Raw genomic sequence first — 19490 nt, 5'->3', positions numbered from 1 at the left:
TCCCTCAAGGTCTAAAGCTCCCCGCTTTTGTGATTAATATGCTTTGTAAGAGATGCACAGTGCAGACAAGGAAATAGCAGAGCAATGTGGAAGTGCCAAGAGTTTGCAGTTGGTGATAAGTGAATTGTTTGCATGTGATTGCATTAAATCTGAATCAAGGTGGGATGGAAGTAAATATGGCTGTCATGGTTGATGGTAATTAACAGCGTGGGGGAAAGGCGGGGAGGCAGCGCCTCCTAAAGCCATTCCTGGCATGCCGTGGAAAAAAGAAGCCTTTTAGCAGCTTTTTTTTGTAAAACGGGGCCTTTTTGCCCCATAGAGAAAAGCTAGGCTACGCCTGCTAAAAAGCAGGCACAGCTTCGCTCTTCTCTGCGCCGGTGCTCACGGGGCAAAAGGGGACAGGAGGCTGCCTAACGGCAGCTCCTTCCCCCAGCCCACCCCAGGAATGCCTCCTGGGACACCTCCCGGGACGCCAGCATGGCCTTTTACACCAGTGGGATGCCGGTGGAAGGCCCCGTTGGCGTCCCGGGGTGGCGCTGCCATGGCAGCGACCAATGACTGGTGTCCGGGCCTTCATGCCAACACTCGGGCCACTAACACCGACATAAGTTGCCCAGATGCTGTGGGGGGAGGGGGGACGCCGTCGCGGTGCCTTCCTGGCCTACTAAGGGCTTTTGCCCTGGAGGCTCAGGAATGCGCTGTGTGAATGTGGCTTTCTGTGAGCTGCAGACTTAAATAGTTTCTGTGAGCTGCAGACTTAAATCGTTTTTAAGAGTGCCACTGATTTAAATTGTTATATCCTAATTCTGAATCATGCCCTAGAGTGTGGACCAAAAAAATCACACAACAGAGCCAGGGACAGATTGGGGGGTGGGATTTTCCTACAAAACTGAGGGGAGCTTCCTCATGATGAGAATGTAGAAAAATCTGAATTTTAAAAAAAGTTTTTTTAAAAGAAACCCTCTAAAATAATATAAGCAGTGTCTGTAACTCTGACAGATGATTGCCCCACTGAGATCGTGGGAGGCTGTGTTTTGAGACCCTGGTACCCATTTGGGGTGTGTGGCTGGCCAACCATTAACAGTATTGCTGATCCTTGGTTTATGTCAAGTGAAAGGTACTGGAGAATAGACTGAAAAAAGTAAGGAGGGAAGGAAGCAGGGAAAGAGGAGAGGAAGAGAAACAAAAAGGGAAAATAGAAAAAAAGATAGTTGGGTGGAAGAGAAGAGGAGAGACTCTCTGGGCAGGGAAGGAGGGAAAACTTAATACTGGGAAGGAATGTAAAGGTAGGTTGGTTGATGGGTAGGAAGGAGAGAATGAAGCACTGAAAGGGAAGGGTCTGTGGGAGGTGCTGGAGGGGTTCTAAAGAGGGAGATAGTAAGGGAGGGAGAAGACGGGGGAAATAAGATGCCTCCTATGAGACCTTGTGGGTCCTCTGCTTGTAACATCGATTAACTAGCCCTGCGTTTGTGTTGAATGTCTTATCCAGAGTTGCATTTTAAAAGTGTTTATCAAATTTCGTCCTATTTAAAACCAAAGCTTTCTGGAAAACGTGGCTCAGTGAAAAATACACACCCACACAAAAAGAGAAGAAAATGTTTCATTTGTTTTTTCTCACAAGTGACTATGGAAACTGATTACATGTGATCAGCTGAGGCATAGATATATATTCACTGTGTTTCAATATGTTATCCCTGAAACACAAGGTAAAGGAGAACAATCTTGAAGTTTCAAGCAGAAGAGCAACTCCTGATGAGAATGCGTTGTGGTTGCAAGAAATTATTCCTAACGCATAATATAGCTCAGCATTTTGTCCTTTAAACATCCGTTTTCTAAACGTTGTATTCTTAACAGTTTTCTATCTTTCAGAGTACTGATAGAAACACGAAACAGCTGGAAATGCTTACCTTAACAAATGGCAAACAGCATTGTTTGTAACTGATAAAAGTGTGGCAGCTTCTAAAGTTTGCAAGGCTTACCTGTGTGTCTGCACAAACGGTTTTCTTCTATTGTTGTCTTCTGTCAAGGGTCACGATCAAAGTTCTACTCTGGCTCAGCACTCTGTGGAGTTAACACTGCCAAATCATCACCCCTTTCACAGGGACTTGCTGCGCTATGCTAAACTCATGGAGTGGTTAAAGAACACAGATTATGGAAAGTATGAAGGACTGACAAAGGTGAGTTGCTCAGAGTGGAATGCTTCACTCGAAGCACGAGAGGCCAGGAACACAGGCTGGATTCCTACCAATTTTTCTGCTGTGTCTTGCCCAGTTCCCTTCCATGCAGCCCCTGTTTCATGTGGCTATGTCATGCAGCCCTTATTTCATATGGCCAGCATGGTGTAGTGGTTAAGAGCGGTGGTTTGGAGCGGTGGACTCTAATCTGGAGAACCGGATTTGATTCCCCACTCCTCCACATGAAGCCAGCTGGGTGACCTTGGGCTAGTCACAGCTCTCTTAGAGCTCTCTCAGCCCCATCTACCTCACAGGGTGTCTGTTGTGGGGAGGCAAAGGAGATTTTAAGCCTGTTTGATTCTTCCTTAAGTGGTAGAGAAAGTCGGCATATAAAAACCAGCTCTTCTTCTTTTTCTTGTGCCTTTTAGATTGTCACTGAAGGACCCTCCTTTCTCTTTGCCAGTAGAAAATGTGGTAGACTTCAACCTATAGTGCTACTTAGCAAAAATCAGACAGGCCTGCTACTCACCAGCACATGGGCTGCTAACTCTTAAATGACAGGGAAACTATACATGTTGACTTCCATCATGTGTGTGTGTAATTGCTGTGGGCTTTCTTTGTGTGATGCTCTGTGATGATTTGAGCGTACCTGAAATGGTGTAATTTGTTTTTCTTCAAGAACTATATGGATTATTTATCACGATTATATGAAAGGGAAATAAAGGATTTTTTTGAGGTTGCCAAGATTAAAATGACAGGTGCGACTAAGGAAGGAAAGAAGTTTGGTAAGTTTCCAGCCAGCATTTTTGTGTTTTCAGTTTTGTGTCGCAGTGGCAAATATCATCAGACACATTCCCACTTTTCTAAGGGGCAACAAAAACAACAACAAAAATGTGCCCATACGTTTCTGCCAATAAATTATTCCATTGGGGATGTAGGTGTGCCACTTGCTTTGTTGGTTACATGATGTACTTGTTACCAAGTCTAAAAGCAGTTCTGGGGTTCTGCATGGGTTGGGAAAAGGTATTGTGTGTCCACTAGCACTCTATTTACCTGTCATTAAGAACATAAGAAAGGCCCTGCTGGATCAGACCAAGGCCCATCAAGTCCAGCAGTCTGCTCACACAGTGGCCAACCAGGTGCCTCTAGGAAGCCCCCAAACAAAACGACTGCAGCAGCACCATCCTGCCTGTGTTCCACAGCACCTAATATAATAGGCATGCTCCTCTGATACTAGAGAGAATAGGCATGCAACATGACTAGTATCCATTTTAACTAATAGCCATGAATACCCCTTTCCTCCATGAATATGTCCACTCCCCTCTTAAAGCCTTCCAAGTTGGCAGCCATCACCACATCCTGGGGCAGGGAGTTCCACAATTTAACTATGTGTTGTGTGAAAAAAATACTTCCTTTTATCTGTTTTGAATCTGTCACCCTCCAGCTTCAACAGATGACCTCGCGTTCTAGTATTATGGGAGAGGGAGAAAAACCTCTCCCTGTCCACTCTCTCCAAACCATTCATAATTTTATAGACCTATCTCTCTATCTCTCTCTATATAAAGAAAAATATGTATATAATATACAGGGGCATTATGTTGTACTTTTGCCCCACTTCAAAAATATATATAAATCCAGCTCTGCCAGCCAAATATATATAGATATATTTAGATCCAGCTCTGTCCTCTGAGCCATCGGGTTTGTCCAGAAACACGATTCTGTGAGTCTTCCAAAATGGTAACCCTAGTATCCACAACTGAGCTACATTCAGAGGTCTTAGTGAAACACAACATCACTAAATCTTCATGAGTGCAAAGAATAAGAATGTACAAAGGTCTGTCATGACATTTTATTGCAATGGGAGCTGGATAATGCAGTACAGTCAAATGGTGATGGTGTTTCTGTCCTAAGAAGAGTATGGCAAATTCAGTCTTGGCTGCAGTTTTCAGGAAACGAAAGGAAGTTTCCTTTCCTGACCATTTTAATGGGACGTAAATGTATCAAAAGGGCAACTGTGTGCTGCGACCACCTTTGCCAAAGTTATCTTTTATAAATATTAACCAGTGATTTTTGGCTCTTCTGCCTAGGGAGGAGCCATGGCTCAGGGGCAGAACTGCTGCTTCACCTGCAGAAGGTCACAGGTTCAGCTCCCTGGCAACTCCTGTTGAAAGGATCACGTGGTAGGTGAGGTGAAAAGACCTTGAGACTCTGGAGAGCCACTGCCAGTCAGAGTAGATGATACTGTCCTTGACAGTCCAGTGGGTCTGACTCAGTATGAAGCAGCTTCTTGTGTTTATCGGCTCAGCTCTGTGCGTACAAGTAGAGTTCCCTCCTTACTTAAGCCAGCTCGTCCATATGAGCATTAACACAGTGGCTAAGAATGGCAGCTGGCCTTCGGTACCAGGCAACCGAGGGAAGCAGATAACAGTGCACAAGGCAAGACCTGCATCTGGGATCTTTTGCCTTTTTGCAGGGGATATATTAGGACATAATTCCCAGATTGTGGCTAGCGGCTGCTAATAAAACAGAGAAAACCCAGAGATGTGCACAAGGAATTGCTGTGGTTTTAGAAGGGATCCTCCTGAACCACATCCCTTGAGTTTGCACACTGTGGCCCCTTTGGGCAGCCGGTAGCCTTGAGCCAGGCCTAGCTATTCTGCATCAATGCCAGAGACAACCTCAGGCCAGAGACAGAGCCTTGCAAAAGGGAAGCCCTTGAACACATGAAGCTGCCTTATACTGAATCAGACCCTTGGTCCATCAAAGTCAGTACTGTCTACTCAGACCAGCAGTGGCTTTCCAGGGTCTCAGGCAGAGGTCTTTCACATCACCTACTGGCCTAGTCCCTTTAACTGGAGATGCCGGGGATTGAACCTGGGACCTTCTGCATGCCAAGCAGATGCTCTACCACGGAGCCACAGCCCTTCCCCAAGCACACCCAGGGCCTCACATCCATTGGTGGTTTTTTTGTTTTTTTCCCCGTTTCTTTGTTCTCTTCTGAATACATATTGGTCAATCTGAAATGAGCTACCCAAACGTAACACTTGTTTCCTGTATAACAAAGTATTCTAGGCCGGTCCCTCCCCCCCCGCCAGCTATGTATGTTTGCAGATGTAGTTATTTGCTTCTCATAGTTCTCTGCATGTTTCTTTCCAGCTAGTGCTTAACTTGCATCTCGTGCATGGTTTGTGCCAAAATGCATTTTTAACTTGTCTTTGTCTTTGATGCTTGCAACCTAATCCATCCTAGCTACACTGCCTCGAAAAGAAAGTGCTGTCAAACAGGAGACGGAGAGTGAGTATGACGAGCGCTTCAAGCGGTTCTTGCCAGTGCATTCTTTGTCTCTGTCGAATGTTAACTTTGTCACGGCAAAACCTGTTAACACCAAAAAAACTGGGGGTTGCGATGACTCGGTACACATTTTTTTCCCCGGTGCGCTGCATCAAGTTTTCCACTTGGGAGAGGAGCCGGAGCCAGACGTGCCCATTGGTGCCTGCATCTTCCATCTAATAAGCAGCTTTTTCAGTGGCAAAGATGGAAGAGATCTCTAAAAAAGCTTTGACCTGTAGGTTATATACAACGAAAATGTGCTTAGATTTGCTTCTAGGTTTGAGTATGACGTATCTGCATAGGACCTTGTGTGGAGGCCAGATAAGCATCAAGTTTACGCAGAACCCATGCTTCAGTCCCGGGTGGTTCCCACCAGCCAGTGCTGTGGCTGGGGTGGCTGCAGAACCAACACAGGAATTGCACCCAACGTTACCGGAGGAGCATGGGAATTTTCTTGCCACACATAATCATGGCCTTTGGTGGGGACGTTCACTTGTCCTCTTGTGCAGAGTGCAGCTTGGGCGTCACATCCCAGGTCCAGGTGCCTCTAAGGCAGGGGTATCAAACGTAAGGCCCGCGGGCCGGAGTGAGCCAGCCGAGGCAGCCACCACCGCCACCACCCCACTCTCGATCTGGTCTGGTGAGGCATGGTCATGTCCGGCCCTCGTAACAATTGACTTGGGCACTCCTGCTCCAAGGGCTTGTCTGTCTTGCAGCTCAAATTTCAGCTGTTTGAGTTCAGTCTGCTGGGCTGCTTTTTTTTTAATAGAATCATAGAGTTGGAAGGGGCCATACTGGCCATCTAGTCCAACCCCCTGCTTAATGCAGGATCAGCCCAGAGCATCCCTGACAAGTGCTTGTCCAGCCTCTGCTTAAAGACTGACAGTGAGGGGGAGCTCACCACCTCCCTGTGTAGCTGATTCCATTATCGAACAACTCTTACTGTAAAAAAAAATGTTCCTAATATCCAGCCGGTACCTTTCCGCCCGCAATTTAAACCCATTATTGCAAGTCCTATCCTCTGCTGTCAACAGGAACAGTTCCCTGCCCTCCTGTAAGTGAAAGCCCTTCAAGTACTTAAAGAGAGCAATCATGTCCCCTCTCATCCTCCTCCAGACTAAACATTCCAAAGTCCCTCAGTCTTTCCTCATAGGGCTGGGTCTCCAGGGCTTGCCCTTCCATCTGTCCCTGGCGGTTTCGAATAGCTTTCATTCGTTATTTGTGTTTACAGAACTCCAGCCGATCCCCATTTCACATCTCCGCCTTGTGTCTTGGTGAGGAAGGCAAACCATACGTGAGATGGAGTAAATAAATCTAATCCCCAGGCTTGATGAGTTGTGGACTTTGTTCCACGTGTGGCCTCTACTGCAGAGCTTTGCTTGCCCGAGAATGGCAAAGTAATGTTTCAGGCCGCCACTGTGGGCTGGGTCAGCCCACTTCTGCTACCCTTAGCTTTTAGGCCAGGGGGATTGCATAAGCTTACTCCCTTTAATAAGCCTCTCTGCAGGGTAGCTCTTGACGCCAGGGGAAAGTTTGGAGGTTGTAAATTGCTCTATAGAGGAAATAAAATTCTTACAACTGAGCGGAGTGCTTGGCGATAGTGTCCGTCAGGGTGGGGCCGGAACCGGATCCCTTCATAAGCTTACTCCATGGCATGACCACCTCCATGGGCATCTGTGATCCATGCACTGATGTGAGCTTCTTGGTGGCAAGTCTGAGTCAACAGTCATAGCGTTGCATGGGCTGGAGGCTCCAGCAACTTGCTCAAGGTGCTCTAGGGCGAGTTGTGAGTGACCACCTTGCTTCAGGGAGTTGTCTGGAAACCCATCTGCGTGTTGTCCTGTCAGAAAAAATATCTTTTGCTTTTTTAAGTTTTTCCAGCAAAAATTAAAAAAAAATGCAGTGGTATCTTTCCATACCAGTGGCACAAACATGGGCTTTGCAGTTCTGTGCAACTGAAGAGGGAGAACCTGAATTGGGAAAAACCACAAAAGGTACTTTAGCATTTAAATACCTGCACATAGTCCAAAGGCAAACTGTCCTAACACATGTTGAGCTAAGTACACTCTTCACCAGGATAAAAGTTTGTGCAAATAAACGCATCTTGCAGTTGAGATTCTTAAACCGAAAGGGGCCCTGAAAATGTGGAGGGCTCTCGTATCTTTCCAGCAGGTGTTTGCTACTATTTTCTTTTTCCCCCCTCAAGAAAATAGTAATTTTTTGCCTTTGTCCTGCTTTGCTTTTAGAAGATGCCCCTTACGAATTGCACCTGCCCTTTCTCTCTCTTCTCACCTGTGTTCTTTCCAGAATGTTACTGGCCCTACGATAGTTCTTTTGTTTGCTGCTCCCAAGTGTCCGTCACTCAAGTGTTTGTTTCTCGGTTTCTTCACCTGAGTGAAGAAACATGTGAGCGCAACAGCAGAGTGCTTTATTTTGGAGGGAAAATACTGTGAGTCTTTAGGTATAATGGGAGGAGAGAGGCAAGAGTGCCGAGTAAATAAGTATACAGTGCTTAATGTGTTAGTGATGCTATTAGTCCATCTGGGACAACTTTTGATACAGGATCAATTATACCATAGGTCTTCATGGAAGCTCTGGGAAATTGACCGGTTCAACATCCAGCTTGAACAAACTTTCCGTTCAGAGTTCAGGAAGCCGCAGGTCTCAGTCATCCTCGTTACTGGATATGGGGAACATGTCCACCTCGGACCTTGACGTGGCCGATAGAACAAAGTTTGATAAGGTAAAGCGTCAGAGTATTGCCTGATACTGTATATCTTCCTTGTAGTAGGGAATAACCATATTGTGTGCGTCAACATGTTAAATGTGGAAGCCTCCTTCTTGTGTGTGTTGTGGCACAGGAGTTGCAAAGGGAACATCGTGAGCCCCAGGTTGCTTGGAAGGACAGCATGCAGAGGCTCTTCCCCACAACGCTGCTGCTTCTCCTAGAAACTGGGGTGGGAAGGAGCTGCGGCATGCACTCGTCCAATCACCCAGGGCTTCTGACGTTACTTTTTTTTATGATGGGAAGGGCACCTAGTATTTAACCGGTGTCTAGAATCAGTGGGCGGGCCAGAGGGGAGGCACTCTGGAAGTGTGATCACCCGTGGTTCGAAACAAAATGGGAGGGGTTCATATAGCCAATAATAATAGCCTGTTGCTAAGTAAGCCAGTGAAGCTCTTGAGTTTTACTTCATTGCTTTGTCACATGGTGTAAACAATGATCAGAATTGTTGACCGATGGATTAGGCATGGATTCCTCAGCATGGCCAACACCTGTGCGAAAACTTTACATTAATTATACCCTATTCTTAAATAATTTTGGTGAAATCCAAAGAAGCTGTTTAGATGTGCAGGGTTTTTGTTTTGTTTTGTTTTTTAAAGCAGCTTGCCTCTCCAGCTAACGAGCTTCTTGCATCCTGAAATAACTTTGAATCATGGTCATTGCTTAGAAGCAAGTTCTATTTAAATAGAGCATAAAGGCCACCCTTGGGAGCTTTAGATTTCAAGAATAGGCAGCAATGCTGCTGTAAAGGTGTAAATGGTGTAAATCCCCCCCCCCCAAAATCCTAAAGTATAACAACTAGATTAAAGTATTTTAGCTGTTTAATGGTTGCAGTCCAGGTTATCGAAATGTACACCTTGATCCTTTCAGATCTTTGAACAAGTACTGAGTGAACTGGAGCCCTTGTGTTTGTCAGAACAAGACTTCATTAGTAAATTCTTCAAACTTCAGCAGCATCTTAGCCTTCCTGGAACAGCGGTGGTATGGGCTCTTAACTTTACAGATTTGTCAGATCAAAAGAGGAATTGTGTAATTAATGAATGACCATCATCTTAAATGATCACTTTTTCAGGGTGATGCCGAAGAGATGGATGGAGGAACTTTATCCAGGTCACACAATGCTGGTGGTCCACAGTCAATCTCCTCTGAGTATGTTAAGTTGCATGCATCTAGCGATGAGATAATAAAAGTTGCAGAATTCCATATGAGGCATCTGTAGGCCTTTTTGGGTGCAGGTCCTATGAATACAAACATACCTCGGAGATATTGCGGGTTCTGTTCCAGACCACTGCAGTAAAGCGAGTTACACAAATTTTTGAGTTCCCCAGTGCATATAAAAGTTACGTTTACATTATATGTGAACTGTAGTCTATTAAGTGTGTAGTAGCATTGCATCTGAAAACAATGTACTGTAATAATAATGAAAAAGTTTGAGATACTGCGAGAATTACCAAAATGGGATACACAGAGACATGAAGTGAGCACCTGCTGTTGGGAAAATGTTGCGGATAGACTTGTTCAAAAATGCAGTATCGGCAAAGCGCAATAAAGCGAAGTGCAATCAAATGAGGTATGCCTGTACTTTGTTTCTGGTGTGTAAGGGTTGATTATCCCATAGACTGAAAAGTAATCCACTAGAGTTCGTCTGTGGGTAGAATGTTAGCCTAAGCCCTGAGAGGATCAAATTCAACCATGGAGAGGATTGGCCAGCTCTGAGCTGCTCCCAGCCTGTTACACCAGCTGTGGAATTGTGAAAAAGGATCTGGTTTACAGTGTCCTAGATCCTCAGTGGAGCTCATCTCCACTAGGGTGGGTGGGAATTTTTGCCAGTTCTCCTTGCCAGCTGCGTATCACCACTTTGCTGTCCACACTCTACGTGAAGCTATACTGGCCACGAGGTGCAATTTCGGGGAGCACAGCATCTGCGTCCATGGTGAGGTTGGAAATGTGAGTGCTTTTAAGCGTCACTTGGCATCTGTGCCAGCGTTCTTACAAGAGTGAAAGACTGCAATTCCAGAGAGCTTTAAAATTCCAAATGTTACATACAAGGAAACAGAACAGTTCTTTCGACCGTAGAATTTCAAGGGATAGAGTCCTAAAAAGCCAAATGCTCTAGACAAGGGATGTCAGACTCAATTGTTACGAGGGCTGGCTATGACATAAATGTCACTTGGTTGGGTTGAGCCATGCCTCACCAGCCCCGATAGAGAATGGGGGGTTGCTGCCTCGGCAGGCTTGTGGGCCGGATAAGAGCTCTCAGGTGGCCTAATTCGGCCCTCGGGCCCCTGCTCTAGAACTTGGGATAATTTTAAATAAAAACTGTATTCTGTTTACAAGCTGTGCCAGAAAATCTGGAGACTAATTGTAACCTGCAAGCGGGAAATACGTATTTCTAAAGAGGTCCATTCAATAATTGTGATACTGGGGGTAAGTCTAAATCTATATTTAATGTGTGTCCGTTTTCTGAATTTCCCAGGAACCACATGATCCGGCAGATGATGATAAAAATATTTCGCTGCGTTGAGCCAGAACTGAATAACCTTATTGCTCTAGGGGACAAGATCGATAGCTTTAATTCGCTTTACATGCTAGTGAAAATGAGTCACCATGTATGGACGGCACAAAATGTGGACCCTACTTCCTTTCTCAGCACAACGCTTGGAAATGTTTTAGTAACTGTCAAGAGGAACTTCGACAAATGCATTGTAAGTTTTTCAAACATTTTTGAACAATTAAGTTATTTTGGTCTGAGTACCCATCTGGCAAGTTAGATAAGATTTCATGAAGCAGCATGAGTACCCTGCCACCCATTTGGTTTCCAAATGTTGGCTGTAACGTCTACATGGTGTGCATGCATGTGTAGAATCCTCTGTGTACGCCAGTAACTTGGAATCCCTGAAAATCTAGCCTATGCTTATTGGGCAAGTACACAGACCGATCTTTCCGTATATGAGCCATTTTAGACATTACAGCAAAAGAATGGAGAGCTCAGGGCTAGATGGTCAGAGTTGTCCAGTCCTGCTCTGCATTGTACCCAGTTTTCTGAACATCAGCCTTCTCTGTGTATTAAACCTACTATCTCCTTTAAAATTAGGAGAACATTAACTGGGAGGGGGACTCTACAGCCCTTATTTAAACTGCCCCCCATGGCTGTTTTTAGAAGGTTGAAAACTACATTGGGAGATCGGCTCCCTGTCACTACATTCCTCTGAAGGCCGAAGTCACTGTTACTGATGTTTCTTTTCTGAGACCATAGGAAGTATAAAGATAAGTATTTCTCAATTGAAAGGTGGCCAAAGAGTAATCAGGCAGATAAAAGTGTGGGTTTTAAAAAGCTGCCCACTTTATAGAAGGATTCAGAGAAGATGGGGATGCAGACGTTCAGGTAAATGAAGGTGAGGTATAATCAGAGGCCCCTGGATCCCATGGTTTTCCTGTTGGCGGACATATCTCTTGTTATACAGGGTGTCAAATGCAAAGAGTCTGCTCAGGTGGCTTCAAAAGACCACACTGATTAGTGCCTTTAAAGCCCCTGGATTGTCCTATAAGGATGTTTTCCACCTTCCACATTCCCCTTCTGCCCCCTTTGACCTGTGAAAAGGCATTACTTGACTTGGGGGACCTTCACAGACAAAAAAAATCACAAGGGGAGGAGGAGGAATCGGCAAGCTCGCCCCTCTTCATTCCATCAGTAGATCATCCAGGACATACAGCCCAGTTGCTCCTAGAAATTCAGTTCCTATATTCCCTTCCAGCCACTTGATCATGCCAAAGCATCTCCATCGTGCTCACTATCACCTTGTTTTATTGCTAAAAATGCTTCAAATCCCCCTTTCTAGCCCAAATTAAACATCTACACATTCATGCTGCCTTACAGTTGGCTGCAGATTGGAACTGTCTGCCTTTCTTTTTCTCTCTTTCCCATGCAATTACTTCAGGGTACAGCATTTCCATCCCATTGCAAACTTGAGGCAAAACGCCACGGACTTGGCTACCTTTACCTTTTCATTTCAGAGTAATCAAATAAAACTGATGGAAGATGTAAAGATATCAAAGAAGAGTAAAGTTGGAATTCTTCCCTTTGTGGCTGAATTTGAAGAATTTGCAGCACTTGCTGAATCTATTTTCAAAAATGCAGAGCGTCGAGGAGATCTAGATAAAGCCTACTTAAAACTTATTAGAGGCGTTTTCACGAATGGTAGGGTCCATTTTATGAATAGAAATTCAGTGTTTTTCTGTGCAAAAAACCCCAACTTTATTGAAGAAATGGGCGAAATCAGTAAACAATAAAACAGGTTTAACTTTTACCTGTGAGTTGTGTATTTAAATTGTGCTGATTGTATAATCATTTGTCAGTTCTCTGGATGCTAATTCGGGATGCTGTCTTGCCCCTTTACTAATAAAGAACATTCACAAATATTTCCCAATTGAGGGATGGAGTTTTACAGAGGATTATGGCAGGTCGTTAAGCAGAAATTTTATGTACTGATCCAGCATTTTAAACATACTTAACTTGTTTGTTAACCTTTATACAGTTTATAAGTGCTGATTTTTTGGAGGATTGTTGCCTTTATTTTTATGTGTTTATCAGTGCAACTACAGTACTTCTCGTAAATGCCTAATAAAGGTAATGATGATGGTGACAGTACTTCTCCAAACACTTTTTAATTAGTTCTGTTGTATACACCTCAGAAATCCATAGTTGCTAATTTTAAAATCCCATGGACATCCTGCCTTACTTAAGAAGTTCCTGTAATGTCTTCTTAGTTTATGTGATCAGAGGTATACATAGATTCTTTCTAGCTGTTCTGTAAGCTGGCTTTTGTGATCATCTTTTTTTTTTAGTGGAAAAAGTAGCAAATGAAAGCCAAAAGACGCCCCGGGACGTGGTCATGATGGAGAATTTCCACCATATCTTTGCGACGCTGTCTCGGTTGAAGATCTCGTGTCTGGAGGCTGAGAAGAAGGAAGCGAAACAGAAATACACCGATCATCTGCAGTCTTATGTCATCTATTCTTTGGGACAGCCGCTTGAGAAATTAAATGTAAAAGACCCCTCTTTTATACCTTTACTTTGGAGCTCAGTCAAATTGGTTAATCTATGATAACGTGTTTTGTGAATGTTTTCCCAATCTTTGCTATACACAAACACACCAAATGGAATCAGGAGAGGTTGCCTCTCCTCCCTTAGCAGAACACTGACAGCCTACAACCCATTGAATGGTGTCTACTGTTTCCAGTTTGGGTTAACCCAATTCTTTTTGCTGAATAATGAGATATAATGTTTTAACGGATTGCTAGCTAGCCTTTTAATTTTGTTCTTGCTGCCCTAGGACACTTGTCTTAATAGCTTTCTAATTATCGGCTTAATTGTGCAAGCTTGTCTTGTAATGAAAATATGCGAGGGGGCGGGATTTTGTGACCTTTGTGAATGGCTTTTCTTGTCTTGAATGTATTGAGTACAATGGAAGAAAGGCAGAATATTAAAGTGTGCAGTGATACTAACATAGACCAGATTCATAGCTGAAATGGGAATCATGGACTTCGCTTCCACAACAGACATGGGTTTGAATCCAGCCAGCTTTTCAGATCAGTCTTGCTCAATTCTCCATGCTGCAGCTGCTATCCTTCATGGCTTATGTCCGTGCAGGTCCCTTGCTCTCCAGTACAGACTTCTTGGGTGGTCAAAAAGGACTCCCTCCTAACATTTTTACCAAGCAAAAAAATTGGTTGGCTCCAACCCAGACTGTTGTATGGAAGACTCGTGTCCTCATAAATATTCAGCATGCATCTGTCTGTAAAATGTTGCCCTGGTGATCAGTTGTGAGTATAAAGGAGGAGGGGGAGACCCTTGTAAACAGTCATACGTTTCTTGTAGGAAGGGAAGTATAAAACTGACAGATACATAAGATCCATTCAAAAATTGAGTTGCACAAGTATCACCACTAGAAGAGACTGAAGGTGAATAGTCTCTTGCACTACTTTCATGCAGTAGAACAGAAAAAATCTGCAGTATAAACAGGGGATGCCATATGGTAACATGGTTCTCCACTGCCACCAGTTCTGACAAATTCTGAAGCAGCAAGTTTGTATATAGTTCTACCTTGGTTTTTAATAAGTTTTGGAGTATGAGTGATCAACTTATGTGACTTGTCCCCTGCCTCAACTTGGTTTGAGCTGACTAATTTTAAGGTGGACAATGCTGGTGGGCATTGGTGTCCCCAAAAATTATATCAATCTGAAAGTGCTTGTTGCTCCCCATAGGCTGTCATGTACTAGTAGAAACAACTTCCTGTGTTGTACCCTGTATTTGAAGGACAGTCTCCTTCCATATATCCCTGTGCACCAAGTATGGTCATCAGACATCCATCTGTTGGCTGTCTTACCACTTAGGGAGGCCCATCTGGCATTGATCAGAGCCTGGGCCTTTTCCATTATGGCTCTGGCTCTGTGGAATGGGCTCCCTGAAGAGGTGGGGGTCCTCCTTGGAGATCTTCAGGAGGCGCTGCAAGGCCTGCCTGTTTGCCAGGGCTTTTGAAGGAGTCTGAATAGAAAGAATATTGTAAGGCGGGGAGGGATTTGGGGTTTGTTTTATCTGGTTTCAGCTGGGGATGTTTTAATTATTATTGTGAGCTTCCTTGAGCCAAGAGGAAAGGTGGGGTCTAAATGTTTTAATAAATAAAATAAATGTGGGATTTGCTGGGCCATGGGCAAGGAATTTGTGGGTGATGTGGTACCTACCCTTAATCTAGATGGTTTGTGGCTTCTAGCAGATGAGAGAAGAGTCTTCGCTATCTGAACAGCCGAATAGATTATTTTGAAAACCTGTAGACACAGGGCTTGCTTATCACAAGCTTAAGCCTGAGCGCCTGGTTTGAGAATTTGAATGATGTGTTATTTCATTTCAGCATTTCTTTGAGGGTGTTGAAGCTCGTGTGGCACAAGGTGTGAGAGAGGAGGAAGTGAGCTACCAGTTGGCCTTCAATAAGCAAGAGCTAAGAAAAGTTATAAAGGAGTATCCTGGAAAGGAAGTGAAAAAGGGATTGGACAATCTCTACAAGAAGGTGGATAAACACCTGTGTGAAGAGGAGAACCTGCTTCAGGTAAACGTGGAGAATGGCAGAACACAATGGAGGGGACAAACCTCGTAACCCCCTGGCTAATCTTGTATTCACCTGCTGTGCAAATATCTTTTCTATTGCTTCACTCCAATCAGACCCAAAACGTCACATGAATGAGGCAGGAGAATGTCTGGCCTTGTGTCAATGGGAATAGTTATGTGGGTTACAGATCGTTATTCAGATTGTTCAAGCACTTGAGGGTACATATCTTTGGGGAAGGGAGAGAGGGATGTATTTGATGAATGGTTCCCATTGGGTCACTCCACTTTACACACCTTTACAGTTATCTGTTAGGCTTTGTTCTCGCAGAAGTGGTAAACCTGTATTATTCAGACGGAGGTTGGTCATTCACACGCTTGAATTCCTCCTCCAATTGAAATTTTCTCCCTCATAATACTAGAACGCGGGGTCATCTGCTGAAGCTGGAGGGTGAGAGATTCAAAACAGATAAAAAGTATTTCTTCACACAATGCGTAGTTAAATTGTGGAACTCCCTGCCCCAGGATGTGGTGATGGCTGCCAACTTGGAAGGCTTTAAGAGGGGAGTGGACATGTTCATGGAGGAGAGGGCTATTCATGGCTACTAGTCAAAATGGATACTAATGATGCAGACCTCTTCAGGATCAGATGAGCATGCCTATTATGTCAGGTGCTTTGGAACACAGACAGGACAATGCTTCAGTCGTCTTGTTTGTGGGCTTCCTAGAGGCACCTGGTTGGCCACTGTGTGAACAGACTGCTAGACTTGATGGGCCTTGGTCTGATCCAGCATGGCCTTTTTTATGTTCTTATGAAATGTAGATGGCTGCATAGAAAACTATTTCATGGTGGAGAGAAGTTCCCTGATGGACTCTATGTGAATTTCTTGAATGGAAGAACGTTGAATCATCTGAAATGGTACAGACCATACATAGTTTACCAGACAAGTGAGAAGTAGGCTTCTGTGATAGAACACTGGGGCTTATACCTTGGTAAATTACAGTCGTTGAGCCTTGTTGGGAGCTGCCTCCACGTCCTTAGAGACCAGTCTGTGGGTTCCTACTTCCAGGGCTGGGTCAGAGCTCCTGCCCCCAGTATCGAAGTTAACATAAAGGGACCTGTGGAGGTTTGAACTGGAAGCCTGGATAGCCTTATTGAATGTTCTCTTTGCTTTCTCTGTCTCTGTGTTTTTGGTAGGTGGTATGGCATTCGATGCAAGACGAGTTCATACGCCAGTACAAGCACTTCGAAGGCTTAATAGCACGTTGCTATCCTGGATCTGGAATTACTATGGAGTTCACTATCCAGGACATTCTAGACTACTTTTCTAGTATCGCACAGTCTCATTAATATCTGCATGGGGGTAAAGCAAGATAAGCTACCAGATCTGCAGGAAAGGATGTGTTTTGAGAGACGGAGTTAAGGGTTCCCGCGATCATCCTGGTGCCTGTCGACAGGTTGCTTAAGCAGAAGTGTTGATGGCTTACAGGAGGAAAACAGTGTTAAAACAAGACATTTTTCTCACGCAACCCAATTCATGCATAAGATTGATTTTGCCTTTTGATCATTCTGTATATTTATAAAACATGAGTCATAAAACTCGCCTGCTTTCTCCTATATGCTGTAGCTCCTTCAGAATATATACACTTTGAAGTTATTGTAAAGGGCTGGGTAAATTTCCCTGTTTCAAAGTTTAATATATGGTTCCATGGGACATTCATGTTCACCTCTTAAGAACTAATGTACATGTAAGTCTTTCTGATCTTAAATAAACTGTACACAAAGGAATTCCTTTATTTCCTGAGGAAATGTATTTAGTTATAGCAGGGCATAGCACAAGGGGAAAATTGTCAGCCATTTCTCCAAATTAGGCATCCAGAGAGAGTGAGAAACTAACTTGAATGTACTTTGCTTTTCTCCGCAATGGGAACCCAAAGTGACTTTCAACATCAAACCCCCCCAATATTTTATCCTTACAACAACCCAGTGAGGTGGGTTAGTGCCACAGTTGCCCAGCAAGCTTCCATGGCAGAGTGGGGATTTGAACTTGGGTCTCCTAGATCGTAGTCCAGACCTTTAACTGCTACACCAAATTGGATTGAGGGGAGGGGCTGTGGCTCAGTGGTAGAGCATCTTGACAAGCAGAAGGTCCCAGGTTCGATCTCCGGCATCTTCAGTTAAAGGGACTATGCAAGTAGGTGATGAGAAAGCCCTCTGCCTGAGAACCTGGAAAGCCACTGCTGGTCTGAGTAGACAATACTGACTTTGATGGACCCAGGGTCTGATTCAGTGTAAGGCAGCTTCACGTGTGTGTGTTCATCAGTTCACAAACATGCAGTTGACATTTTCCGTGACATCACTAACATTTTATAATTAATGACCACAACTTTTAAATGTATGTCACTTACTTCCCTTATGAAGAAAACAGCAAGACTCAGGAAGACCTCCCACTCCCAATGGTACTATCTGCATTCCAGAACAAAGGAATTGTTAAGAGAGAGTTTGTGTGGCAGGGCACAATTGGAGAAGATGGTGGAAGAGCCTATTCTGTTGCAGGAAGGCTTCAAATTTGTCTGAGTGAATAGGATACAAGCTGCTCACAGTGGTCCCCATTGAATACAGTATTGGTCAGGAAAGGCTTGGATTGCTGTACCCTTAATTTGGGGGGGGAAGGGCAAGGAAATAAGTGTAGCCTTTCCCCCACGAGACTACAGTAATAAATCAACAAGAAGAATATTCAAGGGCTGAAATTTTAGTCATTTTATTACTGTCTCTTTCTGGGCAAATTGTAAAGCAGATCAGTACTGCTTGGATTTCAGTGTGAAAAAGACGTTAAAAATCAAAATAATCTTTATTTGCAGATCTCTCTATATGCCTATTAGGTGCTGTGGAACACAGGCAGGATGGTGCTGCAGTCGTCTTGTTTGTGGCTTCCTAGAGGCACCTGGTTGGCCACTGTGTGAGCAGACTGCTGGACTTGATGGGCCTTGGTCTGATCCAGCAGGGCGTTTCTTATGTTCTTAATTTCTCTCTATATATCTCTCTCTGCATGTATTGTAATTAGAACTCAATTGAGATTTGTCCTTAATAGTTTGGCTACTACGAGAGGTCAGAGTAAACAATCCGGTGTTCACTAATTTCACGTGAAGTGAGGGACAGTGAATAGGTTTTTTTGGAAGCTGTAAATATATATATATATCCTTCAAATCACAGCTGACATATGGCAACCCCATAGGGTTTTCGAGATGTTCAGAGGTGGTTTGCCATTGCCTGCCTCCGCGTCACGATAGCTGAGACTTTTAATAATGGTTGACAGTAACATTCCTGCACATGTATGAAGGCACTTTATATACTGCAGCTGTGTTCATGAAATACTCATACAGCATCAGTTGCATATGTGCGTTCTGAAAGGGCAGCAGTGATTCCAGAGGAGGTTGCCTTGTTAGTCTGTTGCAGCAAAAATAAAACAGTGGCGTGACACCTTAAAAGATTAACACAATTTAATTCCATCGTAACTTTTTATTGCCTAGAGCCCACATCTCTAGATGCTTATGCAGGAGAGTCATGCTTGCAAACCCTCCCCCTTTAATTTTTGTCACATTTAGACTGCTGAAGAGTTCTAGGAAACGTGCACACTGTTTTGTGTCATTTTGCTTGTTTGGATGGGAGATCACCGAGGAACACCAGGGTTGCTGTGCAGAGGAAGGCAGTGGCAAACCACCTCTGTTAGTCTCTTGCCATGAAAACCTCAAAAGGGGTTGCCATAAGTCAGCTGTGACTTGACAGCACTTCACACACACACAATAAAAAGGCATTATGTGGATTGTGTTTGTTTACTTCATTTGTAAACCATTTTCTCCCCCATGGGGACTCTTCTCCATTTTACCCTCAGAACAAACCTGTGAGGCAGAGTAATCAGTGTGTGCGAATGGCCCAAGATTACCCAGCAAACTTCCCATGGGGATTCAAACCTAGGGCTCCTAGTCCCACACTCTAACCAATGCCCCATTCTAGCTTTGGATTTGCTTTTGGACCAACACAGCTGTAACAGGGTTGCCAGCCTCCAGATGGTGATTGGAGATCTCCTGGGGTTACAACAGA

General features: G+C 44.2%; 1 protein-coding gene across 7 annotated transcripts in view; it reads left to right on the top strand.

Moving 5' to 3' along the window:
• The window catches only part of EXOC1 (exocyst complex component 1), a 28152-nt gene extending 11321 nt beyond the window's left edge, over positions 1 to 16831 (top strand). For 4 of the 7 annotated variants that reach the window (XM_056855441.1, XM_056855443.1, XM_056855440.1 and 1 more), the window contains 11 exons: positions 2028 to 2177; positions 2854 to 2959; positions 5424 to 5468; positions 8084 to 8247; positions 9160 to 9270; positions 9362 to 9438; positions 10766 to 10994; positions 12304 to 12487; positions 13135 to 13334; positions 15198 to 15392; positions 16587 to 16831. In XM_056855441.1, coding sequence (XP_056711419.1) covers positions 2028 to 2177; positions 2854 to 2959; positions 5424 to 5468; positions 8084 to 8247; positions 9160 to 9270; positions 9362 to 9438; positions 10766 to 10994; positions 12304 to 12487; positions 13135 to 13334; positions 15198 to 15392; positions 16587 to 16739 — 1614 coding nt within the window. In that variant the 3' untranslated portion in view covers positions 16740 to 16831. The remainder of the gene's footprint in view (positions 1 to 2027; positions 2178 to 2853; positions 2960 to 5423; positions 5469 to 8083; positions 8248 to 9159; positions 9271 to 9361; positions 9439 to 10765; positions 10995 to 12303; positions 12488 to 13134; positions 13335 to 15197; positions 15393 to 16586) is intronic. The other 3 variants (XM_056855442.1, XM_056855446.1, XM_056855445.1) reach the window with 1 other exon arrangement.
• Positions 16832 to 19490: the final 2659 nt, after the last annotated feature.

The sequence above is a fragment of the Euleptes europaea genome, chromosome 9, assembly GCF_029931775.1.
Source record: "Euleptes europaea isolate rEulEur1 chromosome 9, rEulEur1.hap1, whole genome shotgun sequence".
In the NCBI taxonomy this organism is placed as follows: Eukaryota; Metazoa; Chordata; class Lepidosauria; order Squamata; family Sphaerodactylidae; genus Euleptes; species Euleptes europaea.
The sequence above is the reverse complement of the archived record's forward strand: the minus strand, read 5'-3'. Positions and strand labels throughout refer to the sequence as shown.